Below are 16,905 nucleotides of genomic sequence, written 5' to 3'. Positions count from 1 at the left end.
CAACGGTTTGGAGGGTAACGGTTGCAATTCAAACGATCGCTAATTGGCTGCATGCTTGCTTACAGTAAGTGCCGGCGCCCATCGGTGAGCTGATATTGTTGTTGGGCTGACAACGGGAGTACGGCGAATAACTTACGTTGGACCCGCGTAATGTAGGTTCGTGTGCGGTGGAGGAATGTGGAGGGGTGGGCTGGATGTCGAAAGCTGCTTGCATATGTACTTCCCATGCAGTTCTACACATAGCTTCTAGCAACTATTACATGCCAAAATCACAGTGTACGATGTCGTACTACTGCTTTCCACCCTCCTGCGCCCTCTTCTCCAGTAACGCCACCCGTTCATCAATCTTCTTGAACGAGTACGACTCCCAGAAAGACGGGTAAAGAAACGGCCTAAGGTCAAACCGATTGTCATCCGGACTATACGCCTCAGCATGATACGACGGCGTCATAGTCGTCATTTTGTGCCTGTTGATCGCATAGAAATGGTGGAACCGCTTCACCTTATCTGCGACCTCACGTGGGCTCGCGCGGTCCTTCCAGTCGTGCACCAGACGGCAAAACATCGTGTAAGGGCCGGCCTTCTTCTCCTTGCGCAGGCGCCCAAAATCAGACAGCTCTGCGTACGTCATGCCCATATCTGCTTCGTCGGACTGCACGTAGTCTGCAGTGATGGGCTCAAGCTCAGCGGTGGGAGTGGCGTCGACGAACTCATCGAGGATGGGTAGGTCGAATGACTTGGCGGCCCAGCGGACGAAGCGCTTGAGGTCGGTCTTGGAGATGGAGCCGATGGGGTTGATGTCTGCTGAGGAGCAGTCGTACTTGGTGAGGTAGCCGCGGAGACATTCATCGACGTTGCCGCTGCCGAGGACGAGGAGGCCGCCGCCGTTGTCGCGCTGGCGCACGGTCGGGAGGAGCTGGGCGAGCATGTACGCGGTCACCATGCGCTGGCGGGCTTGGATGTTCTGTAATGCGAGGTTCTCGGTCTGGGTACCCCCGTGGACTTTGAATTTGGGGTCGAAACCGGTAGCCTGTGTGAAGATCTGACGTTGCGCGTCAAAGGCTAGATCGATATTTAGGTCTGTGTGGTATGCGCCGATGTCTTTGGCGAGACGTTCGGCGCGAGAGCGAGTCTCGGTAGAGGACTGGCTAGCCATACCCATGTAGGCTGTGTGGAGTATTGAGTTGCAGAGGTCTTTTGGGGAACTGGGGAGCCATTTGTCGTCATGGTGGTAGGGGCCGCATATGCGCTTGACGTCTGCAATGACCTGCTCGTTTCCTTCCTGAACAGCAGCGTATACTATGCGGCACATGGAGAAGACGAGTGTTGCCGTGGAACAGCTGTCTATGCCACCGGACAACGGAATGAAGAAGCCTGCTGATTTGGACCGACGCAGGTAGTCCCACAGCCAGCACGCCGGGCCGAGGGCGATCTCCTCCTCTGGGGCGTGGATACGCAGCGGCTGGGGCTTGTTGGGAAACACGCCTAGATCAAGATCAGTCTCGCCTTGTCCGAGAGAGAAGTCGACGTCAATGCGTTTATATTCGGGAGCTGACTGGCTTTGAGCGCCTCTTGACGGGCTTGTGCGGTATGAGTTGACTTCCTCAATGTCCACGATAGCAGTCACAACCTCGACGTCAGTCGTGCTGAACTGACTTCCCTGGTTGACGATCTGACCATTGACAATGACCATGGCGCAACCATCATAGTAAAGACGATCGCCATCACATCCCTTCTGGTTGCTGTACAAATACACGCCGCCATTCTTGCGCGTAGCCTCCAGGATCAATGCGATACGGGTCTCCAGCTTGCGCAGCTCATGGTGCGAGCCGGAGGAGTTGGTAATAATGTCTACACCGTTCAGACCCATGTTGATATGCGGGCTTTCGGGCACAAAAAGCTCCTCGCAACTCTCGACACCGATGCAAGCATCGTTTGTACTCAGCACAGCGTCTCCGATGAAGACTTTCCTGGCGCCTTGGATGGCAGCGATTTCATCAGGCAAAACAAACTCTTCCACCTTCAGGGGCTTCTTCCAAGGGATGAAGTAGCGCATCTCGCGATAGTTTCCGTCATTGGCGAGATGCATCTTGGGTCGAATCATGAGGATTTTGGAGTTCAGTATGACCACGCGGCAGTTGTAGCGGTTGCCGCGATGGAGGATGGGCATGCCAAGGTCGATGATGATGTCGTGGAGGGACTTGTCTTCCAGAATTTGTTGGAGCATAGCCATTGAGTTCTCGTAGATCTCCCCCTCAAGGAAGTGGTCGAGGCAGCCCTGATACGGTCAGCACGTCCTCACAAACGCGATGATGCTTGCAGTCGTATGTTACAGCTGAGTCACACTGCTGAAGAAACTTACATAACCACTGATTTCCAGCTCAGGCCCGACGCGGAGCTTTGCTCCCTGGGAAAACGTTAGCAAAACCATACCTGGATGATACTGGCACTGCCTACTTTGCTCTTTGCGATCCGGATGGACTCTACTATGCGGTTTTTGTTGCCGTTGAAATCGAGAGCCCATTGATCTGCACAGGTGGTCAGCGAAGGAGCATATGTGGGGTTCAATACTGGGACAGCGTACTGAGAGCGCATGTTGCAACATGCATCAACCGCCCCATCTTGAGTGCTGGTATTGGGGAACTGTTGTTTCACTGGGGGGGATGACTCGCGATAAGGTGCAACACCAATCGTGATACGCTTGGACAGACACTGAGAAGTGTGGTCTTTGTCTGGATCGTAGGGCTCGTACGCACTTGGATCCAAAGCATGAGAAGCAAGAAGTGTTGGGTTGATACTGGGTATGAGTCCAAGCGCGGTAGTGGCCGCGACTTCGGGAGCTGTTTCTTTCCAGCACTAGCGGCACAATCACGTGCACAGCCTAAACTGCCGCAGTGCCGATGCACAGGATGCCGAGCCGAGTCCCGGCGATCTGGACCAAACTCGCGCCGTGGCCCCGCGAGCCGCAGAGCGTCCCTGGAGGTGCAGTGGCGAGGCTGTTGACGTGCTTCTGGCGCCTGCGTGTCCGCGGGCTGGACTCGAGACGCTGCACTTGCCATGGCCGCGTCTGGTGACAGGCACTCTGCTCGCGAGGCTGCACATTGCGCCTCCCCGCGTGTTCCAGGTTGTGGACCCTGCTTTTAGTGAGCGCCGGCCACCGCCAGTGACAGCGGCGACAAATCAGAGCGGGGCGACGATGCGCCGTCTGTTTTCCGGCGAGCGCGAGAAATCTGCCCACATGCACTCCTCACACGGTGCGTGAACGTAGACACAGCAACTGCTGAGGAGCGAACAGCAGCTGTCGCTGTGCCTGGCGTCGCAGATCACAGGCCTGCGCCTTCCTCCATCCCCAGGCGCGTGACATCATACTGCCGGCGAGGGCAGCCGCTGCTGCTCGCCCTCTCCCGCGCCTCCATCCCGGTCCCAATTGCCCGCCAGCGTCTTCTGGACCGGCATAGCCAGAGCCTGCGTCGCTGATCACCGGGAGCCGCTTCCGCTGTCCAACGGCTAGCCCATCGTAGCATGACCATTCTTTCTGTCATCGCCTGCGACCGTGCCCTGTAGACAGGTGGACATGGTCGACCGCGGCCCCGCGTCTGCGCGTTCGCAGAACCCTCGCGACCCCATGGACGAGGCCGACCGGACCAAGGAGCGCGAGTTCTACAGGTGAGTCGTCTTGAGCATTGCACCGTGAGGATTGGCTCAGCCTGTCCCCTGCCGCCCATCTGCCGGGATACACACAGGACCGCATAGGTGCACCCTGCTAAGCGTTTCGCAGATACTACCACGTCCAGCGACCCCAGGAACATGGCCGACCCAACGGCACCCCCGTCCTTGCGCCTCTCCAAACACAAAGCCTCCCAGAGCCAGTGCCAGACCAGCTCATTCCTTCAGACGACACGGCACTCGCCGCTTTCGCCCAACTGGGTGCGCTGCGTCTGAACTGCCGCCGCTGTTTGATATCCTTCTTCGACCGACGAAATTGCTTCATTCTCGCCGAAGCTACACGAACGGCATGTCTTGTCACAGGACGAGCTGAAGTTCCGGAAGACGACCTGGCGTTCGGCACCTCCATCTTTCCAAAGGACAAGAGCATTTGTTATTATACCGTCAAGCTGCCTTGGGGCCACCCTCCTCCCTTTGATGAGTATGCTCACCATCCTTCCTTGGTCGTCAACGACCTCACGCGGGACGAGCGCTTCAAGAACTACCCCTTCGTGGAAGGCGCGCCCCATTCCCGATTCTATGCAGGCGTTCCCATCCGTAGCCCAAACGGCCACAACATCGGCACCTACTGCGTTCTAGACGACAAGCCACGCAACGGTCTATCCCAATCTGAGATGAGGTTTCTGAAGGACATGGCAGGGACCGTTATGCGCCACTTGGAGACCTCGCGGGCTGCTGAAGATCACAAGAGAGGTGGAGTCATGGTTAAGAGTTTGGGTTCTTTTGCGGATGGCAAATCATCCATCGACGATTGGTGGGAGGAGACCGAAGCGACCGCATCACCGTCAGAGACAACGCCCATGCAACGCCAACGCCGTCCGACCGTAAACGCCATGTCGCCCACTGCAACAACCGCCCAGCCTGGGATGTTGGCCAGGAACCATAGCGCCGAATCTAGTGTCCCAAGTGTGAACAGCCCTGGCCAAACGTCCATGTCCAGTATAGCCCCGAGCAGCACTGTCGGTACACCTGCCTCGGAGATCCTGGACCCAGTGAAGCCCGAGGTCTTGTCCAAAATGGCATCTGCTACTGGCAATGGGAAACCCGATGCAGTGGCATCAGATACGAAGGCCATCTTTGAAAGAGCTGCGCGGATGATTGCTGAGGCTGTCGAAGCCGAAGGCGCCGTATTTTTCGATGCCAAAGTCAGTACCTTTGGCGGACTTGTCGATGACGATTTCACTTCCGAGCAACCACCTGAGCCCGACAAGCCTTGCGTGGTACTTGGTGCCGCGCGGTTCAAGAGCTCCCAGAACTCCTCGTCACCATCCAGCCAAATCTTCATGACTGAAAGCGTTCTCAAACACCTTCTTCGCAACTACACCCACGGCCAGATTTTTAATTTTGACGACGACTACTCTCCAACCGCGCAAGCAGACGCTGTTGTAGGAGACGACGTAGATCTCATGATTTCTCGAAAATCCGATTCTGTCAGATCGGCCGATGACGAACAGGCACTTCGGGAGGTCTTTCCGCGAGCCCGGAGCCTGATAATATATCCGCTATGGGACGCGCATCGCGATCGGTGGTTTTCATCTCTTATTATTTGGAGTTCAGATCCCATGCGTGTTTTCACCAACGAGCAAGAGCTCAGCTATCTTTCTGCTTTCAGTAACAGCGTAATGGCCGAGGTTGCTCGGCTAGATACTAGGCTCGCCGACTCCGCGAAGGCAGATTTTATCTCCTCGATCAGCCATGAACTGCGCTCACCGCTGCACGGAATTTTAGGCATGACGGATCTGCTCAAGGACACCTCGATAGATACCCAGCAGCAGTCGCACATTCAGACCATCGAGAATTGCGGCAAGACTTTGCTAGAGACGATCAATCATGTAAGAGAAAAGCGGGGCATGCAGAAGTGGAATCCCGTCACTAATACCCTCCAGGTTCTTGACTACGCAAAGATCAATAATCTCACACGAGGGGCTTCCAAAAGACGTCCCAAGCGCCGAACGAAGAGCGCAAAGCACGTAATAACACCTAGTCAGGGACATACGAACGATATCATGACCATTATCTCCGATTTCGATCTCAGTATACTGATCGAAGAAGTGCTTGAGACTGTGTTTGCAGGGTTTAACTTCAGTAAAAACAACTTCGAGAGCCTCGACCAGGGACCACGGAAATACGAGCCGCCGCCTGTGTCAGTGATTGTCGATGTCAACAAGTGGGATAGCTACGTTTTCCGTACTCAACCGGGAGCTTGGCGACGCATCGTCATGAACCTGTTCGGAAACGCACTCAAGTATACGCCAGCTGGGTTCATCAAGGTAAAACTTCAAGTAGTACCGAACTCTGATAGATCCGACGAAAACATGGAGCTGAAGCTCACTGTTACTGACTCAGGCATCGGCATGTCTGAGGATTACATCAATAACAGACTATTCCACTCTTTCGCCCAGGAGAACCCTCTCAGCCAAGGAACTGGACTTGGACTTAGCATCGTCAAGCAGCTAGTGGAGATATTGGGTGGAGACGTCGAGGTTCGCAGTGAAAAGGACAGAGGCACGAAGTTCATCGTCAGCTGCCCACTAAAACCGTCCTCCTTATCTCCTACGGTATCCGCTTTGAATCCTGCGCAGGAGATTCCCAATGTGTTCAAGCGGACGACGGGCAAGGTTGTACAGTTTATGGGTTTTGACGACGGGGATGAGGTGGAAGTGACGAGCCTGAAGAACAAGAACGCTTCAGCGATTGGGGAGAAGGCACTCAAAGAAATGTGCAAAGACTGGTTTGGTCTAGACGTCTGGGATCCTGTTGCTACCAATGCACCAGCCCCCAACTTGATCATGGCGACTGAAGCCGGAGCGCGAAGACTACGAGCGCAATTCAGCAAGACCCCGAATGCCGTCCCTCTCGCACCAGTCATTGTACTCTGTCGGGCCGCCGCTTTAGCTCAGTCGACGACTGCGATTACCGTACCCGGGCTGATTTTCGAATGCATCGCGCAGCCGTGCGGTCCACACAAGCTTGCGAAGGCTATTGTGTCATGCCTTGACCGACAAGCAAATCGCCTTGTGGTTGAGTCAACAGAGACTGACAATACATCTCTGTCCGGAATATCGCAGCTGCTCCTCAAAGAAAACGCCGCCGCACGAAGCTCTACAAAGCCCATTTCATCATCCCTCAGCCTGCCACGTCCGCATGTCAAGTCAGCGATTAGTGCTCCTGAGATACGCTCCGTCAACCAAAGTCCAGCCAGCCCCATACACGTTCCCTCCAACGCTCTCAATTGCCTCGCGGTCGATGACAACCCAATCAACCTGCGTCTCCTACGCAGCTTCGTGGAGAAGCTCGGTCACCGCCATGTACTTGCCAAGAATGGCCTCGAGGCCTTGGTATCATACAAGGCTTCCACCCTGGAGACCGCTGTGCTCAAGTTGTCCCGCGTCGATGTCATTCTCATGGACATCAACATGCCCGAGATGGATGGTCTCGAAGCCACACGCCAGATTCGCGCCTATGAGCGAGATAATTCCCTTCCGCCGGTCACCATCATTGCACTAACAGGTCTAGCAAGCTCGGAGGCGCAACAGGAGGCCCATGCGAGCGGAGTCAATCTCTTCTTGATCAAGCCGGTGCGCCTGGCGGACCTGGAGGTCGTCCTGAAAGGCGTGGTCACGAGCGAGGAGGGCGCAAAGGTCGACGATATCGGGAGGGGCGAGAAGAGCGAAGATAGCGCCGAGGGCTTGGGGCCTGAAGTTGAGGTTAGGGAAGAGGGATCCGGGCACCTGTCGGTTGGCAAACCTGGAGGAGACGTTCATGAGCGGAGTAAGAGCTCGGTATGAAAGGGTGTCTGCGATACCCCGCGACACGAAGAAAAGTCCTTTGGGCGCAATTGTGTCGGGTCGGTGTTGGAAAATGAGACTGGATGAAGGAGGCTGAAAATACAGTATCATTCCAGAGCCATGGCATGGCTGCTGGCGTTGGCGTTTCTGGGTAGATTGGTTGTTCATGTTCATTTTGGCGTTTATACCCACCACGACATGATAAGGCCCAGATCCGCTTCAAAGAGGCATTCTGGCTTCCTGTCTAGTAAATATTCAAACTAGCGTGCATAGCGTGGCGTTGCAGATTAGACAGACTCACATATACAAAACATTCAATCAAGCCATATCATTGAACGGGGCAGACGGGCACATCAGATTGAAGTTGGCTTCTTTCTTTTCGCTCGTCTTACATTACATAAACCTACACATCATCTTTTTGTCCCTTCCCACGCCCAATCTAACCCATACGCCCGCTGTGATATGATTGGAGAGATGAAAAGCGCAACGTTGTACAGCCCACCTTTTGTGGGTGGAAAGAGAAAAACGCCAGGCCCCTTCTTGAATGCAAGCAGAAACCACACCCACATCCAGTTCCCATGTTCCAAGCTCTGTTCCCAACGACAGCGAGGTGGCGGAGGCGAGTGAGGGTATATCCCGATATAGTACAAGATTTCGCATAAAAATGTACAAGGTCTGAAGAGAAAATGGAAAGTCGAAAATCCGGTCAGTCATACAAGGTTCGAAAAGCTCCTGGGAAACAACATTGGCGCTGTTAATCTAGAAGAAGTTGGACTCTCTTCTGGGCGGGCGATCGGAGCCCCTGCCGCCGAAGCCGCCACGGGGAGGCCTGTCACCGCCCTCGCGGAAGCCACCAGTGCGGGGAGGCCTGTCGCCACCCTCGCGGAAGCCGCCTGGCCTGCCTCCGAAGCCGCCGTCACGGCCTCCTGACCGGCCGCCGAAACCACCGTCGCGATCACCTCCACGTCCGCCGAAGCCACCGCGGTCGCCCGACGGTCTGCTACCGAAGCCACCGCGGTCACCCCCTCGGCCACCGAAGCCACCGGATGATCGGCCACCGCCGAAACCGCCCCTGCGTCCTCCTCCTGAGAAGAGAGAAGAGGGAGGTGGCGGCGGCTGCTCCATGCCCCAGCCGAATTCAGCGAGCCGGTTGGCGCCGGTGAGAAGACCTTGCTTGTCACCGTACCACTGGAAGCTACCGAACAGTCCACGGAAAGCGTCGGAGAGTTGGTCAGGGTAAACCTTTGCATGTGCCTCAACTGTTTGCTGGATCAGGCTCGCCGCGCTAGCAGGCATCTCTGACGGGGCAGTCATGTCGACCTGAGCGGTCTGGAGAGTGTTGTCAGGCTGGAGGTCGAGACCACGGAGACGCTTGCGGTATTCATGCTGATCGTATGGTGTGACAAAGAGCCATCCCTCACCCTCCTTACCGGCACGTGCAGTGCGCCCGATACGGTGAATGTATGACTCACGGTCGCGAGGCAGGCCGATCTGGATGACGTGCGTGACGTTGGGAAAGTCCATGCCACGGGCGGTGACATCGGAGGAGAGAAGAATGCCGGACTGGCAGAAGCGGAAGTCGTCGGCAGCACGCGTACGCTGGGCCTGGGAAAGCTTGGAGTGGATCTCGTACGAACGCATGCCATGGAGCGGCTTGTCCTTCTTGAATCCACCAGAGAGCTTATAGAAGACAGAGGCAGCGAGCGTAACTTCGGCTGTGGAGTTAAAGTAGACGATGGCCTTAAACGGACGGCCGTCGGCGGTCTTGCCGTTCTGGTACTCTCGCAGAACAAGCTCATAGAGGGCAGGCGTGATGTTCTCAAAACCATTCACGGAAACGAGCTTTTGCGGTACCCTCTCGTGTGTAGGGGCCTCGTTCTCGTCAACGCACTTGGCGAAATGGAAGCCAGGCCTCATGGTGCGCCTGACCAACTCGACGACATCGCGGGACAGAGTGGCGGAGAACATGAGGTTCTGTCGCTCCACTTCTGCGGGGTCGGGCAGGTGTGTCTTGATCTGATCAATCTCTGCGGTGAATCCCTGGTCGAGAAGGCGATCTGCTTCGTCCATGACAAGCGCGGCCAGTTTCGGGGCCTTGACGCCAGAGTACGGGTCGGATAGAATGTCGTTCAAACGGCCCGGGGTTCCGACCATGATGTGGCAGCCCTCGCGCTGAGTCTTCATGAGCATGGCCTTCTTCATGGTTCCACCCACGGCTGTCTGCACGATCAAGCTTGTGCCAGCGAGGAGCTTCTTGGCCTCGACGGCGATCTGCTCGGCCAACTCTCGGGTGGGCGAGATGATGATGGCCCTGATGTCGTCCGGTCGCGCGCGCTTGTTACCGCGGGCGCGCTCAGCAAGCGTGGGGTCTGACCGCAAGATTCTCTGGACGGTGGGGATGAGGAAACCGAGGGTTTTACCAGTACCGGTCTTGGCCTGTGCAATTCTGCATCATGTTAGCAGCGTTTTGACAGAAAGCGGTAGAAATAAACATACACGTCGACGCCACTTAAGGCCTCGTTGATGGTCCGCGTCTGGACATCCGTCATGTCCTCTAGCTTCATCTGCCGAGTGAGCATGTTGACGATGTTCGGATGGACTAGCCCTCGCGTGGCAAGATCCGCGAAGCGCGTGACAGGCTCGACCTCCACTGGCTGCTCCTCGGCGGCTTGCGCCGCAATCTGCTGCCATGTCGCGCTCTGGTGGAAAGCCGCTGTCGCGACGGCAGGGACTCGGGGTGCCGCTATCCGGATTGCGGCGCTGGAGCGAGGAAGGGACGGCCGTAGTACTCTGGAGGAGAGCGCAGTCGTGGAGATGTTCCTCGCAAGTGATGCGGGACATCTTCGCAGAGCGCTGAACATGGTGAAAAGAGAGGGCTCCTTCGCTCAATTACAATGGGTATCTAGGATGAAGGAGGATTAAATCAATACAACGGCGGAAGAATCGCTGGAGAAGAAGGCCGCACGCAGGCTGGCGATTGGCGATGAAGGAATGAGTGATGGGTGATAGGAGGCGACACGACTTTTTGGTGCAGGAACTTTTTGGGGGGCCGTGCCTACCAGCAACACACTACGGCGACGTCACGTGCAGATAAACACCCTATCACCAGGCTCTTAATTCCGACCGTCTGCAGTCACGATTCCATCGCTGTCGCACGGCACCCGCATGCATCGTCGGTTCGACTGTACTTTGCGTACGATGCCACTGGGAAGCAAGCGTCAATGTGGTCGTCGTCTCAAACTTCCTAAAGCGGTTGATTTTCACCAACCATCGCGCGAGGCCGTTTGTCTCCCTAGTCGCACAGCATAGCGCTAGACTATTTGGACGAGCTCTCTCGTTACGATCCTACACAGCTTCGCAGCGTTTCATATCAATTTCGCAGAGTGGTCAACACACGTACCCATCCCACTCTCGTCTGGGTAGAAGAATTAGTCCGTGACACGAAGTTGGTTCGGACTTCAGAATAGTAATGGAGACCTCACAGAATTGATTGCAAATATCAAGAGCCTTGGTCAAGAAAATACTGCCTTATATTGAGGATGTCGGCTACAAAGTTACTCTTGCCGTCCCATTTCCACTGGGGGGAAATCTGAACAACAGGAACCCTTTTTTTGGATGTGTCGAAGACAAAGGCGTGTCTGCGGCATCGTTCAGCTTCCACGGTCCGGTCCCGCAGTGGCGTTCACAAACTCATAACCACCACGTGCATGAATTGCTTCCTAAAGTCGGAACACAGTCCGTTAGCCGCCGGCCTCCCACGGGTGACCCAGAACTGTATAGAAGCCGCAGCTTAGGCTAGTGAATTGCGGGGTCCCCGCTTTCACAATAGCAATGCGGACGGTAGCGGACGGTAGCGAACGGCTACAACTTACAGCTTCAGCCACATACGGTCTCGATCTCCGGCCTAGCACTTCACGATGCGACAGATTGCTCAGCAAGCCGACCGGCCCCTTCACATTGGCCAGATCTACCATCTGATTCCTGCAGCTGCGTCCACGACTGCGATCGAGAAGCTTTCGATATGGCTTCCAGGTGCAAAGCTTCCAAATATGTGCTCAAAGCACTTAGTTCCTGCGATGGTGATTGGACGTACTAGCCGATGCAAGGCAGAGCTTTACATCTCTTGTCCAGAACCAGCATTCGCATGCCAGCTACGCGTAGCTAGCTACACACAGTGCACAGCTTTTAAGAACACAGGAACTTGCTGCAACGATTGAAGATTGTGAGCAATAGAACATCTGGTTGCCCGGTGTATCTTTTGACGAGCTCAGCTCTTAGCACAACCTCACTTTTGAAATACTCTACTCTTGCTAAGCACACGATGCTCACCAAACTCACCATTGCGTCCGCAATTCTCAGCCTCGCATCTGCCCACCCTGTCAAAAATGCAATCCTACCGCGGCAGTCAAGTGGACCAATCTATCCGGAGAATGGCACCTTAGTGGATCCTCCACCTGTGACTAAATTCACGCGCCCCAATCCGACATACACTGATGAGCAGCTCCTCGCGCTGAAGACAGCCTACACTACAGCGGAGAAGATAGGACTACTGGCGAGTTATGGCTCACCAAACGACTACTTCAAGTTTGACCTGACACCGAACGGCTCCGCTTCGAACGCTGCCAACGGATTGGGTGGCCAAGGCTACCTCGCCTTTGTGCAGAACTACCCTATCCTCATCGGCACAGGCGTCTCCGTTGCCATCGGCTACCTCAATCCCTGTGGTCTGGACAGCATCCACCTACACAACCGGGCCGACGAACTCGTCACATTAGTCAAAGGCACCAGCCTCAAGACCGGCTTCGTCCTCGAGGACGGTTACGGTGCGCCACCCTTCCATACCCCTCTCCCCCATACGACTAACATCCCCCAGACCAACCAATATACACCGAAATCGGCCTCTACCAAACCACCATCCGCCCCCAAGGCTCCCTCCACTGGGAATTCAACGACAACTGCGAGTCCGCCGTCTTCGTAGCTGCCCTCAGCACCGAAGATCCCGGTGTCGCCCGCACAGCGCAGAACTTCTTCATCAACCCGCAGGAGGTTGTCGACGCGAATCTTGCGTACCCGAAGTGGCTTGTTGATGTGAACACCGCCGAGTACCGGACGCAGCTGCCGACGGCGTTTGCGCAGGGGGCGAAGGCGTGCTATGATAGGTGTGGGATCGAGTATTTTACGAACCAGGCTGGTGGGGGTCCGAATGCGCCGGCGCCGAAGGAGCACGTTGATCTGGGGTTGAATGATACTAGTTCTTCGTAGCAGAAGAGCGTCGTGGAAATTGGCCAAGGAGAGTTTGTGGATACCTTTGTCTGAAAGTGTCTGTATGTGAGCGAATGATCTGCTGAGTAGCCTACGTTTCAGCATTCTTGCAATACGGCGCTCCAAGTCTCTCTTTCTGTTCACGTGACTGGTGTCAGCCCCTGAAGCTAGGATGGCGCCTCCAACTACGCCAGATACTCTTCATTGTGGCTTTACCCAACACCGGGTTATGAGTGTCCAGTACGTCTCACTCAGTATCCTTCTAGACTACGCACGTCTCGGTTGGATCCAACCCTCAGAATTGTATGGATACAAGCCCATACTCAACATGACTCAGACCTCATGCCCAACCAAGATTGTATTTTCCTTCGGGAACAGCTGTCAAGCTTTCCCGGCAAAAGCTAGGCTTTGTGGTTTATCGCCTAATATACAAGAATAGTGAGGGGTGGGCTCGCTTCATAGCATACTTCAACAGTCGCACGCACAGGAACCTCGATAAGTCTGGCGGCGAGGACCTTGTACCGCATATTGCTTGGGACGTCTACGAAGATCCAACGACGGAATATGGGGAGGAAATTTCGGTCGGTGCATAAGCTTTATGTTCACTGGCCTGAGTACGGATTATACCGTGCGTGTGCTGATATCGTGAGACAGACACTTTCGCAAGCCGTTGGAGAATCTCTCAACCACGGAGCGTGGAAACTGATCAGTTCGTTGAGAGAAAGGGCCTTGGCCATGCTACTGTTAGGTCAGTTCCATGAATATGGCTTGTTTAGCAATCGACCAATATCAGGTGGCTATTTGTCTTGAAGACGCGGCATCGTGTGGCTCATATCATTGAGGAAGGGTATGTGCAGTTGGTGTCCATTGAGAAGAAGAGGACTAGTCCAATTATTGGGCGCGTGTATTCTCTGCTTGATGAACCAGGCTAGGATGCAATCAGCAGTCACAGTATTTTCGAAAACTAAGAGGTGTTGACGGTTGCAGTTCCGCTGAGCGCTCTTACGGTGTAATTTAAAATCATCACTGGATGAAAGTGAAGATCTTTTTTGAAGAGCATCCTACAACCCTCTGTTGAGATTCCTCTATTGTACCAACTGGCGTAATCATGTGAATGATCACGTGGTGACTCCCAGTTGCAGCTCGAGTGGTGTTTCGGCTCTAGCGATAACGTAGGGCTGATGATAACGTTCAACGTGGACAGACCGCGTGCAGCTGTACCGCATTCCAGCGTGTTCACGTTCGGTCTGTCGTACCTAGGTAGCCGTCACGCGCAATGTAGTACAACGGCATCGAGTACTTCAGATACACGATGCTCTATTCCGAGTACATTCAACGAAAGAAGCCCCGATGCAAGACTTGCCATAAGCCTTGCATGTGATTGAGCGCGGGATCCGCACGTAGGCGCTAACGGCAGCCAGGATCCAGGCTCCCAGCGCAGAAGCGAGTGCACGTCTCCCAACAAACTGCTTTCACATGCCCGCCCACGCCCATGTCTGAGAGAAACCGCTCGAAACCGCCCGCCATGCCATCCCAGCTAAAGACGGACGGTTCTTTTCAGCGAGTACGCTCGCTGTCTTCTCCCTGAACCCACGTTTTGCGCTTCCGCATGCGGCAGCATCCAGTGGTCACACCGCTGAACGCACATGCCAGATACATATAAGGCCGCCGAGATGAACGCAGAGCAGGGTTCAGCGCTTGAGTTTTTCGACGCCGAGACGACGCTTCAGGTGGACGAGAAGAAGCCCTCGATGCTGTACACGGTTTTGCCTGCGATTGTGCAGGATCGCATCCCTACGCTCCCGTCCATCCGACGAGCTCTCAGCGATATGCGGGCTACTTCGAGGCCGCTCAACAACCCGAGAACTGCGTCTGATACATCGCTGCCGCGAAGTCCACCGCCGGGTTACACATCACGGCCTACCAGCGCCGTTCTATCGCAGCACAGTTCGAATCGCAGTTCCATCTACAACACCAGGGACGATGAAGATATGTTCCAGGAGGCGCTCTCGGAGAGCATGGCGTCCCCCATAAGCACACCGCCGCCGTTCGCAGTATCAGAAACACACACGGGCATAAAGTGGAAGTATGCAAACCAAGGTACGCGCCTTACAGCATCAACTCAAGCACACCACTAACACTCCCCAGGTGTCAGCCTCTCCGCTCAGGCATACGCTGAATCGCAATCACCCCACCTCGACGACACCTCCGTCATCCTCACTCGCCAGATGTACATCCACAGCCTGACTTACCTCCTCCGCGGCCTGCCTACCGCGCTCTCACCCGAAGAAGCAATCTCGCTGCAAGCCGCTCTCCCACCCGACCTTGTTATAAACACGCCCTGCGACCATGATCTCCCATTCGCCAACTCCAGCCGCGATACCTCCCCGCCCTCCGACCCATCTATCCTGCACCGCATAATCGCAACCGTCGTCTTCGAGACTTTCGTCCTCCTCCAATTCTTGCTTCCCTACATCAAGCTCTTCCTTGGCCACGCGTACCGCTTCGAGCGAAAGCACAACGTAGCACAGCGTCTCGTTAACAGCGGGATCATGGGCGCGGATGCAGTGCGGAGGACGGGCATGCAGCTCACGCACACAATTTGCCAGATGAACGACGGGAAAGTAGGGGTTGCGCTGAGCGATTTGATGTTCTGGTGCGTGAGGGGGGTTACAGGGGGTTTGCAGCAGGGGATTCAGGAGGGGTTTGGATTGTTGGGGAGAGATGAGGAAAGGCCACGGACGCCGGCGAGGCCGGGGAGTGCGAGAGGTGGCAGCGCGAAGGGTAGAAAGTTGTGAGAATGGAGAACTGTAACGATTTGATGATTTATGAAATGAAGACTAGACTTGTGTGGCATTAGAGTTGCCTGTCGTTGACCTGCGATGGCCCGTCGGGTTCTTATTTGATTATGAGCCTGATTGCTTCGTTTTGTTGCGTGCAACGATCCCTTGGCATCGATATGTCTGCATTGCAGGCCTTTACTCCGGTGTACGAATGCTACGTCAACTACAGCAAAGTCTCGACAAGAACAAGCGCATCATCATGATGCGTATAAACGTGAGGTGAAATGACTGCTTGCGGACTTCGCTATATCAAGGTCGTCCTCGATGCCCGCGATGGCTGGAGCTGTGTAAGGCCTGCCCATGCGCTTACAATAGTGGTGAAGGGATTGACCGTGACCTCACACCTGGTCATGGGCAGAAATTTCAAGTGTGGACAGAGTTGAGCGGCCGGTGAGACTGCTGGAGGTTGGCAATGAACCGCGTCCTTCGTTTTCTTGAACGATGTACATTGCGGCGCTTGTCGTAGAGGCCGTGTGATCGACAAGTGACCCGCCCGACGCTTACAGTACAGCCTCCGAAACAGTAGGTTGCGGTTACGGCTGCAATCTAAACTTCTGCGTAACGTCTTATGGTTAGTACGCTGAAGCGCTCCCGGGCCGTTGCGACTACAGGTGTGAAAGGAGAACTTGATGCCCAAGAAAGGTGTGCATGCTCTCGAGATCGACATATCGTAGCAGCAGGTTATAGCTTTTGCCAACGCGCTTATTTCCGATAGAGTCATAGCGAGCTGTCTCGGCTTGCGCATCCGGACATGCCGCCCCCGGGGAGCGTAAGAGGTGTTCTGGTTGTTGGTCTAGCGTATGTGGGAGAAACCGTGTGGCCAAGTTCACTTTTTTGCCCAGGTCCTTTGAAACAATCCTGGGTCCACAGATCGATAGAGTTTACTATAAAACATGCATTAGTGACCTTCCATGAGCCTCTTGAGTTGAGTGCGAAATCGTCCTGGTTTCGTTTTTTCGAGTACTGACAGCTTCGCGACCGGAACCTGGCTGCTTCGTAGCGGGAGGTCGCGCTTGTGCAACGCTTGGCTCTCCGATGCTACAGTGATCAGGAGACGTGATGTCTAGTGTATGTGGAGTCTGGTTATTGAAGCTGACATCGCTGTGAGATCTCGATCAAGTGCAGCCAGAGCACGAAAGACGGCGTTGCTAGCGCAAGTGGGGGTATGCGATATCTTGAGCTCGGCGACGGTGGTTTTTTCCTGAGACGGACAAAAGATCCGTGGCGACCATTGCGGGTGTTGCACTAAATTTTATTAGCTGTCGATAGACAAGGGTCCGGAATTA

General features: G+C 55.0%; 6 protein-coding genes across 6 annotated transcripts; 3 read left to right on the top strand and 3 right to left on the bottom strand.

Moving 5' to 3' along the window:
• Nucleotides 1-192: 192 nt before the first annotated feature.
• CC84DRAFT_1108206 (glutamine-dependent NAD(+) synthetase with GAT domain-containing protein) lies at nucleotides 193-2,808 on the bottom strand. Its single transcript, XM_018175194.1, has 4 exons — nucleotides 2,585-2,808; nucleotides 2,458-2,528; nucleotides 2,363-2,407; nucleotides 193-2,278 (listed from the first exon to the last, which is right to left on the bottom strand). Exons 1-4 carry the CDS (start codon nucleotides 2,619-2,621, stop codon nucleotides 290-292), a joined length of 2,142 nt encoding a protein of 713 aa, XP_018042496.1. The 5' UTR covers nucleotides 2,622-2,808; the 3' UTR covers nucleotides 193-289.
• Nucleotides 2,809-3,252: 444 nt separating this feature from the next.
• On the top strand, nucleotides 3,253-7,826 carry CC84DRAFT_1108202 (uncharacterized protein). The gene is made up of 3 exons (XM_018175193.1): nucleotides 3,253-3,666; nucleotides 3,779-5,558; nucleotides 5,613-7,826. Exons 1-3 carry the CDS (start codon nucleotides 3,575-3,577, stop codon nucleotides 7,512-7,514), a joined length of 3,774 nt encoding a protein of 1,257 aa, XP_018042495.1. The 5' UTR covers nucleotides 3,253-3,574; the 3' UTR covers nucleotides 7,515-7,826.
• Nucleotides 7,827-7,880: 54 nt separating this feature from the next.
• Nucleotides 7,881-10,527, bottom strand: CC84DRAFT_1134469 (DEAD-domain-containing protein). The gene is made up of 2 exons (XM_018176025.1): nucleotides 10,011-10,527; nucleotides 7,881-9,960 (listed from the first exon to the last, which is right to left on the bottom strand). Exons 1-2 carry the CDS (start codon nucleotides 10,373-10,375, stop codon nucleotides 8,274-8,276), a joined length of 2,052 nt encoding a protein of 683 aa, XP_018042494.1. The 5' UTR covers nucleotides 10,376-10,527; the 3' UTR covers nucleotides 7,881-8,273.
• Nucleotides 10,528-11,539: 1,012 nt separating this feature from the next.
• CC84DRAFT_1134465 (uncharacterized protein) lies at nucleotides 11,540-12,776 on the top strand (the record flags this gene model as incomplete). Its single annotated transcript, XM_018176024.1, has 2 exons — nucleotides 11,540-12,337; nucleotides 12,388-12,776. Exons 1-2 carry the CDS (start codon nucleotides 11,836-11,838, stop codon nucleotides 12,774-12,776), a joined length of 891 nt encoding a protein of 296 aa, XP_018042493.1. The 5' UTR covers nucleotides 11,540-11,835.
• Nucleotides 12,777-14,527: 1,751 nt separating this feature from the next.
• Nucleotides 14,528-15,574, top strand: CC84DRAFT_1170915 (uncharacterized protein; the record flags this gene model as incomplete). The annotated part of the gene is made up of 2 exons (XM_018179881.1): nucleotides 14,528-14,876; nucleotides 14,925-15,574. The coding sequence occupies 2 exons, from the start codon at nucleotides 14,528-14,530 to the stop codon at nucleotides 15,572-15,574; spliced, it is 999 nt and encodes a 332-aa protein (XP_018042492.1).
• A 144-nt stretch (nucleotides 15,575-15,718) lies between these two features.
• CC84DRAFT_67936 (uncharacterized protein) lies at nucleotides 15,719-16,652 on the bottom strand. The gene has a single exon (XM_018187088.1). The coding sequence runs from the start codon at nucleotides 16,362-16,364 to the stop codon at nucleotides 15,864-15,866; it is 501 nt and encodes a 166-aa protein (XP_018042491.1). The 5' UTR covers nucleotides 16,365-16,652; the 3' UTR covers nucleotides 15,719-15,863.
• Between the last annotated feature and the right edge of the window lie 253 nt (nucleotides 16,653-16,905).

Source organism: Paraphaeosphaeria sporulosa, assembly GCF_001642045.1.
Source record: "Paraphaeosphaeria sporulosa strain AP3s5-JAC2a unplaced genomic scaffold CC84scaffold_1, whole genome shotgun sequence".
Taxonomy (NCBI): Eukaryota; Fungi; Ascomycota; class Dothideomycetes; order Pleosporales; family Didymosphaeriaceae; genus Paraphaeosphaeria; species Paraphaeosphaeria sporulosa.
The sequence above is the reverse complement of the archived record's forward strand: the minus strand, read 5'-3'. Positions and strand labels throughout refer to the sequence as shown.

Bases quoted from the DNA above. Each gene is read 5' to 3' on its own strand.
- CC84DRAFT_1108206 (XM_018175194.1), bottom strand. From the start codon at position 2,621: ATGGGGCGGTTGATGCATGTTGCAACATGCGCTCTCA. The intron at 2,408-2,457 runs GTAGGCAGTGCC...ACGTTTTCCCAG, and splicing joins TCCGGATCGCAAAGAGCAAA to GGAGCAAAGCTCCGCGTCGG. The intron at 2,279-2,362 runs GTAAGTTTCTTC...TGACCGTATCAG, and splicing joins AGCTGGAAATCAGTGGTTAT to GGCTGCCTCGACCACTTCCT.
- CC84DRAFT_1108202 (XM_018175193.1), top strand. From the start codon at position 3,575: ATGGTCGACCGCGGCCCCGCGTCTGCGCGTTCGCAGAACCCTCGCGAC. The intron at 3,667-3,778 runs GTGAGTCGTCTT...AGCGTTTCGCAG, and splicing joins AAGGAGCGCGAGTTCTACAG to ATACTACCACGTCCAGCGAC. The intron at 5,559-5,612 runs GTAAGAGAAAAG...AATACCCTCCAG, and splicing joins TGCTAGAGACGATCAATCAT to GTTCTTGACTACGCAAAGAT.
- CC84DRAFT_1134469 (XM_018176025.1), bottom strand. From the start codon at position 10,375: ATGTTCAGCGCTCTGCGAAGATGTCCCGCATCACTTGCGAGGAACATC. The intron at 9,961-10,010 runs GTATGTTTATTT...AACATGATGCAG, and splicing joins GCCTTAAGTGGCGTCGACGT to AATTGCACAGGCCAAGACCG.
- CC84DRAFT_67936 (XM_018187088.1), bottom strand. From the start codon at position 16,364: ATGCGCAAGCCGAGACAGCTCGCTATGACTCTATCGGAAATAAGCGCG.